This window comes from Pelmatolapia mariae, linkage group LG9, assembly GCF_036321145.2.
Source record: "Pelmatolapia mariae isolate MD_Pm_ZW linkage group LG9, Pm_UMD_F_2, whole genome shotgun sequence".
Classification (NCBI taxonomy): Eukaryota; Metazoa; Chordata; class Actinopteri; order Cichliformes; family Cichlidae; genus Pelmatolapia; species Pelmatolapia mariae.
Genome location: NC_086235.1, coordinates 8289912 through 8307482, shown reverse-complemented (window position 1 = coordinate 8307482; position 17571 = coordinate 8289912). Strand labels below are relative to the sequence as shown.

At 39.5% G+C, this 17571-nt stretch overlaps 1 protein-coding gene across 1 annotated transcript; it reads left to right on the top strand.

Moving 5' to 3' along the window:
* The first annotated feature begins 3179 nt into the window (after window positions 1–3179).
* Window positions 3180–13586, top strand: LOC134634463 (gastrula zinc finger protein XlCGF57.1-like). The gene is made up of 3 exons (XM_065471670.1): window positions 3180–3284; window positions 4142–4247; window positions 10936–13586. The coding sequence occupies exons 2-3, from the start codon at window positions 4230–4232 to the stop codon at window positions 12319–12321; spliced, it is 1404 nt and encodes a 467-aa protein (XP_065327742.1). The 5' UTR covers window positions 3180–3284; window positions 4142–4229; the 3' UTR covers window positions 12322–13586.
* The last annotated feature ends 3985 nt before the right edge of the window (window positions 13587–17571 follow it).

Genomic DNA, 17571 nt, shown 5'->3' with positions numbered 1-17571 from the left:
TAACGGTGACATTTAATGTATTTTATCCGATAAATAAACCCTGTAAAATGTATTTATCCCCCCACCCTAAAAGCCCTTTAGAATATCTCCCTAATTCTGAGGTCTCAAGGTTGGCAAGTATGGCCACAACACCTCACTCTTGGAGCACTTTTTTGCCACATGTATCGCAAACCACGTCTCAGCTGTTTGTGGAGGTAAAATACGTCCGCACATGACTCCAATTACGCTCAGTCATTGTTGTGAGTGCGCACACCAAGGGGCTCCGAGACATTTATACAGCCGTATTTCGCACATAACTATGAAAGGCGGAAGAGGAAGTAGTTCCTTTGAATGTAGACAATTCGAATGATATAGGTCATGTCCAAATTCATGGGCTGCATCCTCCTGAGGACCGGGCCTTCGCAATCTAAGTGGGCCGGGTCCTCAGACGGTCGGGTAGGCCGGAAGTAAACGGCAGTGAAATTGGACAGTCCAGCCTTCTGATTAACGTCACCGCTGTCTCGGTGGAGTTTAATAAACTCGGCCGTCTGCTCCTTGCTATATAAAATATAACAGGACACTGGAGTAAATTCTCGACCATCTCACACTTCTGTTTAATCAGTTTTCTGTTTGACGTTTAGTCAGCTGTATAAAAACCAAGGAGGAACCCACTCGGGGGATTAATAAAGTTTTATTTTATCTAATCTAATCTAATAACTTTAATCTCAGCCAAACCGATTTACTCACGAACAAACAAAACACTGTAAAAGCCCAACAATAGCATTTTTAGGTTGTCTCAGGTTATATTTCATGATTATACTTATAACTTAACCCGAGTAGCGAAAGTCCGCGGTGATCTGAAAATGATGTGCCGGGAGTTGTGCCGTTCTCGGCGGCTTCAGTGACCCTCGAGCTCCCGGCTCGCTATCGAGCTGGTGGGTAGCAGGCGTCTCCGAAAACGTCAAAGCACTTTTCCAAATATGCGATATCTTGATAAGCCGAGCAGATATTTGATGTTTACACAGCTACTTTCTCGCCTGAAAATATGTTAAAAGTTTATTTTGTGACCCAGAAAAATTAATAAGAGTAATTTTAAAACGTAGTACCAGCCGCCATTACCGGAAACTAGAGTTTGGCTGGGCCGCGCTATGAATTCTGGGATATGGTGGGCAAAGAACGATACATCAGACCCATCCTCAAATTCGGAGAAAATGAGGACCCATTTGTCGGCTGCATTCGGAGCAGCCTATGAATTTGGACAGCCTTCGGCGCGTCGCTGTGACGTAATCGGTCTACAAATGCGGCCTCAGGAGGAGGCAGCCCATGAATTTGGACACGACCATAGTTTCTTTCCACTGTGTTCCTGTTAATGATAAACTACAAATTTACCCTAAATTACTAAAATATCGATATTTTAATGTGAGAATCGATTACGTTGAAAAAAGTAATCGGATTACAGTAAGGGATTACTATTGCAAAAACAGTAATTAGATTACTGTTACTTTCCCGTAGGAACGCTGCGTTACTAAAACCGTGATTTTTTTTGCGAGAATGTCTCATGACAGTGACGTAAGCGAGTGCGACGTTCGTGACAACAGCTGTGTGCATATCAACAATGGATAATATATCCAGTGCGGGAGAGAGCATGAGCGTGCAGCGTTTAAAGCGTGGAAGTACTGACCTTACTTTGAGTTTGATTCCATAAAAAGTGACAAAAACATTAGCGTCCGTTGTGCGTGGGAAGAAAACTTCTTTTTACAGCGAAAAAAACCCCTAAACTTCCAAGCAAACACCGAGTGTGCTACCACGTATTTCCGTACCACGGAAATTCACAGAGAAACTCGCGGATTCTTCCACTGACCGCTGCGGCACACCTGCACCAGGGCAAACCTCCGCCTACTCCACTCCTGCTTTACAGGTGAAAATAGAGCAACAGGACCGCTAGTCTTTGATTTTATTTATTTTCTGCTGTGTTTTACTTGCATCTATTTAAAAGAGTGAGTGTAAACACAAAAAACTATTTTATTTTATCTGCTGGAATGTGCAGAAAAAAGGTTTAAATGTTAAATAAATTTCTTCCAGTCAGAGAATGTGGCATATAATTAAATTTTTGCTTGATGCATAACGTTAAAAGATTAAAACTAATAAAACAAGTTTTAAAAAGAAACTTTTCCATTTGATTACATTTTGTATGATGGATTATGCAGAAAAAGTAGAATTGGGCTGAAAGATCTATCACTTTATTACCTATTAAGGTTGTAAATCGTGTTTTTAAAAAGTAACTAAGTAATTAATTACTTTTGAAACTAAGTAATCAGTAAAGTAACGGGATTACTTTTTTGGAGAAGTAATCAGTAATTAGTTACTCCGTTCTTACTGCAGGTTTTCATAGAAAGTATAGAGAATAACACCCTCCCTCCTACTCTTACTCAGGGTCTCATAACACTTATTCCAAAGCCAAACAAAGACTTACTTCTTATTGATAATTGAAGACCCATCTGTCTGCTCAATAATGACTATGAGATTATGGCTTTAGTACTTGCTAACAGAATTAAAGAGTTCTTGGACACAATTATCGATGAGACATGAGAAATGTGAGAAATAGAGAAATAGACACATTTCTAATAACATTAGACTGCTTTTGGATCTACTTGATTACTCTGATTTGGTATCTGACAATAGCTTCATTCTCTTCCTGGAATTTTAAAAGGCTTTTGATACAATTGAACATTTATTTTCCGCTCTTTTAAAAAATTTGGCTTTGGATAATTTTTCTGTGAAGATTCAAAACCTTGTACACAAAAGGCAATAGCTCAACTAAAATGATTAAGACTCCACCCCAAGATTTGACCTGTTTTACAAGGAATCACCATAGCTGATAAGGAGCTCATCATCAGCCAGCTAGCTGATGACACCACTCTTCTTGAAGAATGCAAATCAAATCCGTCTAGCCCTTAGTGTTATTAGTGATTTCTCTGAGGCATCTGGTTTATGTCTAAATCTAAAAAATATGAATTACTAGCAATTAAAGGCTGCACTGCAAATACTATCTGTAACATTTCTGTTAAACAAGAAGTCACATACCCAGGACTGTTAATATCCAAAGACCAAAAGTCAAGATGCTCGTCAAACTTTAAAAAGAAAAAAAAAGTACGTTCTAAATGAAGCTTCAGACGTCACTAATCACGTGACTCTGGCCAAACAAATCAAGCCTCGACACAGTGCTTCTGAAGCAGTTAATCTTTCTGACACAGGCACCGGAGCGTCAGCTTCAAGCGGACCATCACTACCTCCCACATCTAAAGGTAAGTGTCAAGGTAACTTTGAACTGAGTTCAGTCAATCTTGAGTTTTTCGAAGTTTTCTGAATGAAGTTTTCTGTTGCTCTCTGTGAGAGAAGACCGTTAAAGGCGAGCCTCTCCAGAGTGTAGCAAAACAGGAAACAGCAGCTGTGTGTGTGTAAGTGTGCAAACGAATAGATTAGAAGTGCAAGTGAGCCACGAGTATAGAAAGGTCGAGTTTTGTGAGTTGTTTTTCTCACCACTGATCACGCGCTCAACACTCTACACATACTTGCATCACACGCGCGCTCTCAAGCATCAGTATTGTACAATTCTGGCTGTCACGTGAGTTGAGGGTGTTACCATATAACGGAAATCTCCATTGTTCTGTAGCAGTGGTTCTCAAACGTTTCACAATGAGTTTCACCCTTACGAGCGACATCAAAGCACAGTAGTATATTAACACCACATACACATACTTGCCAACATTCAAAAGGGATCTATCTATCTATCTATACACACACACACACACACACACACACACACACACACGTGTGTATATATATATATATATATATATATATATATATATATATAGATATATATATATAGATATATATATATATATAGATATATATATATAGATATATATATATATATAGATAGATATAGATATATATATATATATATAGATAGATAGATAGATAGATAGATAGATAGATAGATAGATATTGCAAAATTTTGTATCGGTGCTTAAACCTTTTGTGTTTCTTTCCAACAAGTTGCCAAAAATGTGTTCTTTTACTTGTCAGATGACCATATGAGACACTTTGACTCTTCAGTGCAGTGTGGAGCCTAACAAAGATCTGCTTTGTGTTACAGCTGATCAGCAGGAGGAGAAGAGTCTGACGGAGCAGCAGAGGAACATTTTCAGCTACTTGGACTCAGCTCAGCCACTACAGAGAAAACAATGAGCTTAACACAGAAGGTGACAGACAGAGCAGGGCGATATGACCAAAAATATTTATCACGATATACATTTGAAAATTTGCGATAACAATATAACTGACGATATAATTGACGCGAGACAAAATACTTTACAACTCCACAACTTTATTAGTGCAAAAAATCCCATCAATGTATTTTCACTTAAACAAACAGCTGTTTTTTATGTGTATTGAAGTTATATAAAAATTTTACAGTGCAAATGCAAATTCCTTGCTGACAGTTTAACCAAAAGGCATTTCCAGTGGAAATTGGCCGACATTTGCTCCGAGGAATTTGCATTTGCACTGTTAATATTTTTGGTCATATCGCCCTGCTCTACTTTCATGTGTTACTGTTTAGGCTTAAATTGGTTTGATGTTTGGTGCCTTTTCCTTAATGTAAAAAAGACCCTCAGGTTACAATCAGACATTTTTCTTCACTGAACCTGTTGGGTCTAAACTCAGACCCCGCTGTCTCCAGGACTTATTCCCGTGAAAGAAAAACAAGGCAACAGCGATCGATTGATTTACTTGCAAGGGAGGCCTCGTCGGTATCTCAGAAACGCACTTCGAATCTCATTACGAATGACCCCGACGACGGCCTCCTCTCGCTGCCTTTTATTGAAAACGTTCACACAATACACAATAGTTTACACACACCTCCCCTCGTAAACCCCCCTTGGTTACAAAGACAAGGCACTGTATGTATGTATGTATGTATGTGTGTGTGTGTGTGTATGCAGGTAAGAATGTGTGTGTGTGTGTTCTCCTGCTGACCAAAAGGGTCATAAAAGCATTTTACCAGCTCAGCTCTAATTCATATGACAGATAATATATGGTATAAACATCTAGATGATGGGAAAGTGGTATTCGTGGACTTTAGTGCTGCATTTGATTTGATAAATTTTGATCTTTTGATTGATAAACTAAAATGTTATTGATTTTCACCAGCTGCTCTGTGCTCGATGGAAAGTTATTTGTCTGGAAGACAGCAAAAGGTTTATTATAATGTTTATTTCTCCGAGAGCTGCGACATGAACTGTGGTCTACCCCAAGGCAGCTGCCTCACTTCTCTATTCAGTTTTCACAAACGATCTGCAATATGTCTTGGCTTAATCTTGGGTATGCCAATGATTCCACCATGTTTTATTCAGCCAGTGACAACTCTGAATTGATCAGCATGTCACAACAAAATTTGCTGAATGTGTTTGACTGGATAAGTAAAAACAACATGATTTTAAATGTATCTAAATCCAAATCTATGTTAATTAGAAGCAGATTAGTCAACAACTCACAACTGAGTCTTTCCATAGCCAGTGTTAGAACACGTCACCCAGATTAAACTACTCGGCGTTACCATAAATCACCACCTTTCATGGTCTCAGCACATCGACTGTTTTTAAGAAAACGGGACAAGGCATAGCTATGGCTATGAAATGCTCTTTGCTTATCAGAGAAGTATGTGTCACTCGATAGAGCGGCTGTTGTCTGCGAGACCTGTCGGCGAACTGGTGGAGCATTTGGAGTCTCACCAGGGCTCGCAAAATTTCAAAATCCCTGGTAGCCCTTCGGGCAGGGACTCTTCAGTTTTTGGTAGCCCAAAATAAATTTAAGTAGCCCGAATAAAAAAAGGGAGCAATTTTTTTATGTTTTGTTTCCTGTTTTGTTTCCGTTACAATATTATACTTTAATGTATAATATTGTAACGGAAACAAAACATTAATCAAAAAATTGTTGAAACACAAATTACAATATTGTATAAAAATTACAATCATCAACTCAAATACTTGGTTGTAATTGAACAGAAATTTCTATGAACTTGTAAGAACTGTACAACAGGAATCAGTCTGTGTCAGATCCTGAATTTGAAATTTCCACTGAAATCACAGGTAAGAGGCAAGTGGAACCAAGATCTAGGACATTTGCTTTTTGAAGTTTGCAAAGACTGCTAAATTTTGCCAGTGGTAGTTCACTCTTTGCAACATAGTAGGCTGTCCTTAACAGATTTTTCAGGTTGATTTTTAGTATGTTATTTACAGACTGAGCAATAATCCATTTCTTGCATTTCTCATGGGTTCTAATGGGGGCCTTTCTTAAAATTACTGGTCCCAGTAACAAAGGCACTTGTCAACTCAGAAATCGAGGGAAACCAACAACACACCCGGCAGAACATTATGTTACTTACACGGGTGCACATAAGTGGTCCGCATTTTCGCATTGGCTGTCACAATAAAAGACGCGCACCAGATAAGAAGTTGCAACGCGCGTTTGCGTCCATATAAAAGGCACTGTTTTTGTCCGCTAGAGTGGGATTTTCATGGCACATTCTGCACCAAATCTCTGTGCGTTCATCATTTGTTTAAAGCCAGCTCACCTCCTGCAACCACTTTTCCTAGAATACGCGCTTCTTTTGCGGTTCGGACTCCATCTGACATTTCTTTGGAGGTGGAGGAACACCAAAGTAATTGCTTAAAGGAGCTTCTTCGACATCTTTAAGAGTTCTAAACAAATGTCTGTCCTCCTCCAGAAAATCTTATGGACGCAAACACGCGTTGCAACTTCTTATCTTGTGCGCGTATTTTATTTTGACAGCGAATGCACACCTGCGGACCACTTATGTGCACCCCTGGTTATTTAGCTTGTCATATTGCAGCCACAGAAATTCTTTTGTCCATGAAACCATAAAGCTGCACTTTCTTTTTGCCTTATAGTCTGATTTGTCATAACTTTTCCGTTTTGTGGTAAGTTTTTCTTTGGCTGTCACTTCTTCACCCTGACCGGTCTTATTTGGCTCAGCAGAACTAAATTATATCCTGCTGCCTTTACACACGCACTCACATAACGCTCAGTGATTCTCTGCGCGATCAACCTCTCACATGTTTAAGCTTCCTGCGGGAGAGTTCACTTCTCATGTTTGATAGTAAACTAACGATTGATAAGACAATGTCAGAGGAATTGGTGCGCAAATTATCGTCACTCACCAATCAGTGCTGTCGCTCTCTATACACAGTTCGCGCGATTGCAAAGTGAAAGCAAAAAACAAGCGCAAATTCAAATGCGATTTCAATATGTCACATATAGGGCTGCTCGATTATTGCAAAAATGATAATCACGATTATTTTCACTGAAATTGAGATCTCAATTATTTGATGATATTTATTTAACAATAACAATGTATTGAATAATGGCTTTAAAGATTGTCAAAAATAGTATAAAATAGTGTGCAAATACTGATAACAGTGCAAATGTTTGCAATATAAAAAATAAAATGTAAACATCTATGTTTAGTGAACTTTGCCATGTCGCTCTGTGGTGCAGCTACAACACCAAAGTTTACACACTATGTCTACTTGATCCACGTCTGACTCCGCGAACCCATAATGTTTCCACACCACTGAAGGGTTTTTTTTTAACCTCTTTTCAACCAACGGCAGTCACTCTCCTCTCCAAATAACTTCTGCTTAGCTTTCCGAGCTTCCCTCTGTTAGCTCCTCTTAATTGTTGTGCCGCGTGAGAGAGAGGTGCGCTCGATTTGCCACACGGAGCAGCGCGAGAGTAAAGCACGAGGAAGGTGCTAATAATCGGCTCAGTCATTTTTAATGATCGTTGAAAGCCCAGATCGTAATTTAGATTAAAATTTGATTAATTGAGCAGCCCTAGTCACATATTGACTGGTTCACCGATGCCAATGACATATTTACCCAGCTACATTTCCGAAAGAATGCAAAAGCATTGACATATATTTTTCCTTCCTATGATAGCCCGACGGGCAGGGCAGGGATAGATTCTGGTAGCCCGACTGGGCTACCAGAATCGTCGGGCTAGCGATTTTGCGAGCCCTGCTCACTACATGCTTCCAAACCGCAGCATTTTTAATCTTAATCTCTTCCATACTGAGGCGAAAAGGAAGCGATTTGTCCCGTTGTCAAGAGATTTATTCTAAAAAACACTTCTTCAGCTGAGAGTCAGAGAGTGGTGACACACACGCTGCAGATTTTACTTGCAAGGGCGGTCACAGTGCGCTCACATCAGAGAGTGGGGGCCCTGTGATCAGCGCTCTGTTACCGCTCTGGTCTTTATTTATATACAAAAAATAATACAATAATGAATACGTCTGTTCATAGACAGAGGAATGTTAGTGTGTATGTGTGTTGTTGGATACAAAAAGGGAGTGAAGATAACAGTGGTTCAGGTGTATGTGTGTGTGTTGTGGGTTACAGAAGGACGCGGCCCCTCTTCTTGTTAGGGAGCGGAGATAAAAGTGTCCAGCTCTCCTCTTCCTGGCAGGAGTGAAATAATAATAGCTTGTTCAGCTATTATCGCTGTGAGAAAGAATTTATAAAACAGAAACAAGTCTTGTAGTGGACAACAGTCTAAATCATCAGAAGATCAACATGCAGTTTTCTATCATTTGCAAACTTATATCATTAAAAGCTTATACTGACTACTAAGTACAATTTTATATTGACACCCGTACTTCAGCTAGAATGCAGGAAAAAAAGACTCTGGAGTTAGTCTGTGTCCTTAAGCTGCAGCTGCCTCTTCTTCTCTCATGTTTTCTAAGTAGCTGACAGCTGGTAACTGTACAGGGGCGGCTCTAGCAAAGCTTTGCCAGGGGGCCAGGTAGGGCATTAACCGGGAAAGGGAGGCACAAAAAATACTTTTCTTTGTTATTTCAGTTGTCCATTGTGTGTGTGTGTAGGTGGTTGTTTGTATGTTCAGTCCATGAGTTTAACGTGGGTCAGATGTCAGGAGGCAGAGTTCAGGAGTCTGACAGCTGTGGGGAAGAAGTTGTTCCGGTACCTGGTGGTCTTAGTCCGGAGGCTCCTGTAGCGCCTCCCAGAGGGCAGGAGGGTGAAGAGTCCATGTGATGGGTGACTGGGGTCTTTGATGATTTTCCCAGCCCTTTTCAGACACCGCTTCCTGTAGATGTCCTTTATGGCAGGAAGTGGTGCTCCGGCGATGCGCTGGGCAGTTTTCACAACCCTCTGCAACGCCTTCCGGTCCGAGGCGGAGCAGTTCCCGTACCAGACTGTTATACAGTTGGTCAGGATGCTCTCGATGGTGCAGCGATAGAAGTTCACCAGCATGTCTGAGGAGAGGTGGTTCTTTCTCAGAGTCCTCAAGAAGAAGAGGCGCTGGTGAGCCTTCTTGACCAGCTTGGAGCAGTTGGTCGTCCAGATGAGATCCTCGGAGATGTGGACTCCAAGGAACTTGAAGCTGCTCACACGCTCCACAGCCGTCCCCTTAATGTAGACGGGTGGATGTGGGTCAGCATTCCTCCTGTAGTCCACGATGAGCTCCTTGGTCTTCTCGGTGTTAAGCAGCAGGTTGTTTGTGTCGCACCACTCAGCCAGACGATCCACCTCCTCCCTGTAGACAGCCTCATCGTTGTCACTGATGAGGCCAATGACCATGGTGTCAAAAACTTAATGATGGTGTCAGAACCATCGGCAGGTCTGCAGTCGTGGGTGAAGAGGGAGTAGAGGAAAGGGCTCATTTGGTATAACGGAATAGCTTTAGTGTCATGTTTTTAAAACTTGAGTATGAACTTATACAAAATGCAGCAAGATATTTATTTAAAAAACAGTTTTATTGATTACAAAAAACGCTATATCAGATTCATATCGGTATCGGCAGATATCCATATGATATCGGAATCGGTATTGGACATTAAAAAGTGGCATCGTGCCATCTCTAATACTAATATCGATAAAATGCATTATCAACTTTCTTGGCTTCCTGTACAGGCTCAAATATTCTATGGCTTCCTTGTAGTTATAAAGAACGCAATTCTGTTAAACACACCACATTTATTTCTGCTCAGCTGCAGTATCCAGATGAAATACATAATGATATTACACGATTTTCAACAAACTGCAATTAAATCCTCGAGTTAAAAGTAACTTTTTGTAAAACTGTTATATTTAGAGCAACTTTCAAGTGGAATAAATTGCCTTATAAAATTAGAGAATTAGTAACTATTCAAAACTTCAATGAACATTTAAATGTCGATTTACAGAACTTATAGTTGTTGTAATATTGTAAGAGATGATTTGTTTTTGAGATTTATGTAATGTGCCTCAATGTTATTGATATTATTATTTTATTATTATTGTTTTTATTATTATTATTGTTTTTATTGATTGCTTATATTTTAATTGTGAAACCTCACTGTGGATGTAAGAGCCAAATTATGTGGATATCTTGAATACACTTTATTGTATAATATTTTATGTGATTGTATTTGACGGAAGACGAGCAACATCTGTTGTGGAAGCTAATGGGGTTCCTTTTGAATAAACAAATAAACAAACATAGGATTTAATATCACTGAATAATTATGTATAAATCTATAAAAATTATAGAAATATGTATTAGAAACAACAACTGTGTGTGTGTGTGTGTGTGTGTGTGTGTGTGTGTGTGTGTGTGTACACACACACACACACAATCAGGAGGGATGGGCATGATTTTAGTGTTTGAACAGTCGTGAATTATTTTTAGCACCAGGTTGGATGTAATGTGTTTCTACTACCAGCAGGTGGGGATAAGAGACCTTTAAGGTGTTTGGTGCCACACTCCACCTTCAGGTTTAAAACTAGTGTTAATGGAGGGAGTTTGAAGGTTCAGTTTATTTCCACGACTGCATTTCACTCACTGCCTCTGTTTGTATCTCTGTCACTGCAGGACCAACATGGAGCGAGAAGTCAGCGCTCTCAGGAGGCCGACAAACCTCACAGAAGAAAGAGAGAGAAAAAACACACCTGTGACGAGTGCGGGAAGGATTTTACTGGGAAGACTTCACTAAAACATCATCAGGTCATCCACACTGGAGAGAGACCATTCAGCTGTGACTTGTGTGGAAAGTCTTTTTCCACGAAGGGTCACCTAAAACAACACCAACTCATCCACAGTGGAGTTAAAGCGTACAGCTGTGATCAGTGTGGCAGAGCTTTTACTCAAAGTAGCACCTTACAGAATCATCTAGTTACCCACTCTGGAATTAAGGCATACAGCTGTGACATCTGTGGGAAGGGTTTTGCTCTGAAGACTTCACTAAAAAAGCATCAGGTCATCCACACTGGAGAGAGACCATTCAGCTGTGACTTGTGTGGAAAGTCTTTTTCCACGAAGGGTCACCTAAAACAACACCAACTCATCCACAGTGGAGTTAAAGCGTACAGCTGTGATCAGTGTGGCAGAGCTTTTACTCAAAGTAGCACCTTACAGAATCATCTAGTTACCCACTCTGGAATTAAGGCATACAGCTGTGACATCTGTGGGAAGGGTTTTGCTCTGAAGACTTCACTAAAAAAGCATCAGGTCATCCACACTGGAGAGAGACCGTTCAGCTGTGACTTGTGTGGAAAGTCTTTTTCCTGGAAGCGTTCCCTAAAACAACACCAACTCATCCACAGTGGAGTTAAAGCGTACAGCTGTGATCAGTGTGGCAGAGCTTTTACTCACCGTAGCCACTTACAGAGTCATCTAGTTACCCACTCTGGAATTAAGGCATACAGCTGTGACGAGTGTGGGAAGGATTTTACTGGGAAGGCTAAACTAAAACAGCATCAGTTTATCCACACTGGAGAGAGACCGTTCAGCTGTGACTTGTGTGGAAAGTCTTTTTCCAGGAAGGATTCCCTAAAACAACACCAACTCATCCACAGTGGAGTTAAAGCATACAGCTGTGATCAGTGTGGCAGAGCTTTTACTCAAAGTAGCAGTTTACAGAAGCATCTAGTTACCCACTCTGGAATTAAGGCATACAGCTGTGACATCTGTGGAAAAACTTTCAGCCGGAGATGGTACCGAAATAAACACCTACGCATTCACACCAGACATGATGTGTACTGCTGTGAACAGTGTGGCAAATACTTTGCTATAGACGCACAGTTACAAAAACACATGTTTACCCACACTGAGGGACGACCTTATAAATGTGACCTGTGTGAGAAGACTTTTAAATCTCCACATTACCTGAGACGACACCAACAGATCCACACCAGAAAGAGACTCTACAAGTGCAGTTACTGTGAGGTATGTATTTATATTGTTATCTTGTCATTTTAGCCTGACTGTTTGGAACAACTCTGCTCATTAAACTGTGTTAGCATGTTAGCAATTCTACTGCATGGAAAAGCAGCTCTGAGTGATTATTCAGATTTTCATGTCAGTTATGATTTTAGTATTACTGTAGTATTATGGTGGTAGTATTGTAGTTATTGCAGCCCAGTAAACTGAGTGTGTTCACTGAAACAGTAAAATGTAATTGGACGTCTGCAGAGATGCTCTTTATTTCAGGCGACGTTCAGGATAAAAATGTTGAAGGACTGACTTACACTGTCTTTGTGTCTTTGTTTAGAAGCAGAGCGACACAGATGGATCCAGTTCTCAACCCTGTCATCACTGTGGTGGTAGGAAAGACTTTCGTTGTGACCTTTGTGGAAAAACTTTCAGTCAGCAAAAGAACCTAAAAATACATCAACGTAAACACACTGGAGACAAACTGAAATACTGCAAAGAATGTGGGAGAAGCTTCACCTCATCACGTGACTTAAAAAAACATGAACTGATTCACAGTGGGGTTAAAAAGCACCTCTGTGATCAGTGTGGGTCATCCTTCACCACTGCATGGGAGCTTAAAACACACAAACGAGTCCACACAGGAGAGAAACCATACAAGTGCAGACACTGTGACAAAAGCTTCTCACAATCAAGTGGTCGTATCTATCATGAACGTGCACACATGGAAGGAAACTACAACTGTGACCAGTGTGACAAGAGCTTCAGGAATCTCAGTTCATACTCCAAACACAAACGATCCCACGTTACTAATAAACTCTTTCACTGTTACCAATGTGCCCAAACATTCACCTCATCTTCTGCTCTGTGCAAACATCAGCGTGATCACTCAGGGCTGAAATCACTCCCATCACTGGATCACAGTGAATCTGAAGAGACAGAAAGATCCTCTGGTTTCAGTGTCAGACTCAAAAATCTTGAGATCAGGCTCCACAGAGTTCAGATAGAATCATTTAAACTTGTGTTGAACTGAACTGGTTGCTGGGCTGAACTTCTACTTAATACAGATTTACATGGGATCTTATTTTCTGTCGTTTTACTGAGTCAGTTTTGTCCTTTTTTCTCTGTCCTGGTTTTGCTCGTCTGTAAATAATTGAAACTCAGTCAAATAGTTCATTGTTCTCCAGCAAAACGTTTTGGAAACTCATGTTTAACCTTTAAAACTCTGACATGTTTTAGCACACAAGGCTTCATCGGGGAGTTCACTCATGATTGGACCATGAGAATAAAGGTTTTTAGTTCTTTCAAAGAGAGTCTTGGAGCTGTTTGATGTTTTTGTTTTTCTGAAACCACCTGAAAGAAAAACTATTTTTCTTGCTTTATGTAGTGTGGAAGTTTTTAATGGTTCTTTCATCTGTGATGTTCTTGAATGTGTTCACGTGAAGATGGTACAAATAAACTGTCCTTTTAGCTTTAGCTCCTAATTTATTCATTATTTATGGATGAAGCTCAGTAGCAGTTTCTTGATTAACACATGGAGGGCTCGGGATCTGATGGTAAATAATGTTTTGTGTCCTTGTATACATCATACAGCTCAGCTGTTCCACAGATGTCAGGTTTACACAGTGGGATGGTTTGTAAGAACGCAGCTCTCCTGTGGATAAATCCTTACTCTTAGCCTCAGGACCTCACACAGTCCCAGCAGGTTCGGTCAGAAGATTTATACCTTTTTCATTTCTATATGATTCTTCTTGCATCTAAACAAAGATGATTATGATGATGATGAGTCATTTATGAAAAAAGAAGCAAAAAACAATATTGTTGTATGAGGATTTTTATGGCAGATTTTGTGCATCAACATTTTTGTACATGAAAATGTTGTAAAGATGCAAAGGAGGAGGAGGGCACAAGAGCTCAGCACGTGATACTGACTGGAAGCAACACAGCTGCTGTTGACAAAGCAGCAGAGTCAGATATGAATGTGTATTGAATTCATCGTGTGAATATACCAGATTTATCCACATACACTAGTTTTCACCTTTTTTTTTACTTTCAGTAAATTTACTTTTAGTTTATTTTTACTTTCTTAAGACGCAGGAGAATCTGATTCATCATGATTGAGCATTTCATTAAAGTAATGTTTAAAAGACATTTCTCGTTTGTTCTTTCAGCTGCAGCCTCGCTGGTGTTTAACTGTCTGACAGTAAAGAAGATAAAAGATACGTGCAAACACAAACACATGAAAAGTATTTGCAGAAAAGCTTAAAGCTCTTGTTTGTCTGTTTTTTCGTTCCAGTCATCGCCAACATGGCGAAGATGTGAAGCTGCCTGTCTGCTACAGTATCTCCTTACATACATTTGCTCATATCGTGGGACTTCTTATAGAGTGTCTTTCTTTGATCATGTCTCACTGTGTTTTATTCCCGACGTTGCATTTGAGCCTTGCATGACTCTATTTTAATTCATATTAAAATGGATGGATGGCTAGACGGACCCCCTGAATTTATCATCTGAAATCTTTTTATTCCTTTATTCCACTGCTTTCAGGCATTTCTGTGCATCTAAATTTATATATAGATATCTAAACACACATACACTCATATCTGTACAATTTGTTAATATCTTCATAATCTCCAATAATGTTACACCTCAGTGCTTTCATTTGAACCCCAAGTGTCATTGTTTTTGAAAAAGCACAGAGTATAATGCATCTATTTTGCAAAAATAAATAATACAATAAATGTTAAAAGACTTTAAAAGGGTACCCTGTTTTTCCCTTCGTCGTATCGTACAAATAGAGATAATATAATTATCTGAGGAACAATTGTCAATAAGCAGAGAAGTTATTAAAATATTAATGCAAGACATGGAAGCAGGTGGTGTTGTTCCCAAATTAGGAACAATATTTTAAAATTACTTCACAATTCTTCTTGCACTTCAGATTGTTACAAACTATCAGAATATAAAGAAAGTCAGAAAATGGACAACCTCAGCTTATAAAACTTTTTAACCACAAACCACTGGATCAATTTCAAGGGTTTTGCACTTGATTTTCATTTAATCATAAAACACTGCAGAGATGCAAAGAAATAATAATTATAACAGTGTGCAAATGCTCCACGTTATACTGTGTCCAAGCTATAGACGTCTCTGAAACGACACTTTAACAAAACTCCTGCATAGCTGCGGGGTGCACAGTCCACATTTCACAGTGACAGCACAAAGACCCACACAGCTGGATTTGGATATTTAACATTCTTTCAGTAAAAATTAAACCCTGCATGAGTTCATGAATATCTGGCATTAATTAGATGAAAGCCTCTGCTGTAGCACCCTGTCATCCATTCATCCAAGAGATGTAACCAAGATACTGCCTCTATTAGATATTTGATATACCTTTATTAGTCCCACAAGGCGAAATTTCATGTTAAGGCTGCCGACCTATTGCACGCAATGGCGGCGCCATCTTATCCTCCGACCATACATACATTACACAAACATCACATGGGGAAGACAGGTCAGAGAGGTATGACAATGGAAATAGCACCACATGAGGAAGGATAAGGAGAAAAAAATAACTCCCCCCAGACTGAGCTCCAACAGGGAGATCAGTTTGAGAACAGAAAAAAACACCTCTGCACATAGCACATGAAAAAACTCTTAATACACCAAAGAAACACATGACAAGCAACAGGGTTGGGTAAAGGGTGAGAGACAGCCAATGTAGACAGTACATCCGGGCCTGCAGCCTATGCACTGGTCTCCTTGATTCACCGTCAGCATCGGAAGGGAATAAGCGTCAAAGGCGTTTGGAGGGGGAGGGGGAATGATAATTATTAGATAATCATTTTTGAAAATAATCTTTAACATCTGAGTAATTTCAGATTTTTAATGTCAAATTTTACACGGTCAGGTGTAGCAGAGTTTAACTCAGAAAATTAAACTTTAACTCAAAACATATTTTAAATAAATTTCAAACGAGCCATCATGATAAAGGGAATGTCTGCAGTTCTGGTGCTCCGTAAGTTCTGTGCTGAACAGCGTGGCTGACTCTTTGTATCTACTATTGCCTCCACAGTCCGAGTCCACACAGATAATGAGCCATTATGACCAATTATGGAGTCCACAGCCAGCTCGCGCTTTTTTGAGGTTATGTCAAAAGGTTTCTTGGAAATAAACACGGACTATTTGTTTAGGCAGTCTGTGTCAGTGGGCTCAGTCAGTAGTTACGTTGTCTTATTACACTCTTAAAAAAATAACTCTTTAAATGAACATAAAAAAATCATGGAAAGAATTTCCACGTGATTAAATTGCTTTATTTTAGCATTATGCAATTCTGTAATTCCAACTTAATGTACTCAAGTTGGACCAACTTAATTAATGATTGATGAATCAACGTATTTACTCCATTTGAATCCAATATAAGATAACAGTGTTGATCCAACGGTTTTGTTCCAACTCAATTCAGTAGGTTTTCTCCAACTAATGTACTAAATTTGGTTCCAACTTAAGTTAACTGAGTTGAACCAACTCATACAAATTATGTTAGTCCAACACAAGTGTTTAATGCTAATAGAAAGCCATTTAATAATGTGGAAATTCTTTCCATGATTATTTTAAGTTCATTTAAAGAGTAATTTTTTTAACAAAGTCTAGAGTCTGGATAACATGCATTGCACTATTACAATATCTAAAACTTAAATAAAAAAATTGTCATACAGATCTTTTTGTTTTCTCCAATTTATTGGATTTATAGCAAATTTCACATAACGTGTGAAGAATACATGTAATGCAAGTTATATCACAGAAAAAAAAGTAGTGGACATGGTGGAAACTTAACCTGTTCAAACCATTTTTTAACCACAATAAACGGCTGAATCAAGTGATTTTGAAGGTCAAAGAGATGCACTTTCAAAAAAACAAACATCACCAATTTTGTGTATCTCAAAATGAATAAAAAATGCATGGTATCATCTGTCTGCAGTTCTTTCTGGTTCATGTTCCAGATACATGGTGTAGCTGTTGTATTGCCAACATTTCTCAACGAGAAAGAAGAGTTTTGAGAACCTGTAGTTTGTTGGATAGTTTGTGTGCATCCAACTCCATAAGAATCTTCTGCAGAACCTCAAAGGTGTACCTGAGTTCCGGAGGGTAGCTCAGGTTTAGTGAGTAGACCAGACCAAGCAACATTGCCACTGCAAAAGCTACATTGCCCAACTCACCCATCACTTCCACCCCCTCTAGAACAATCATAACATCCTGAGGGTCATCGCCAGGCTCCGCACCCTCTGATCGAAT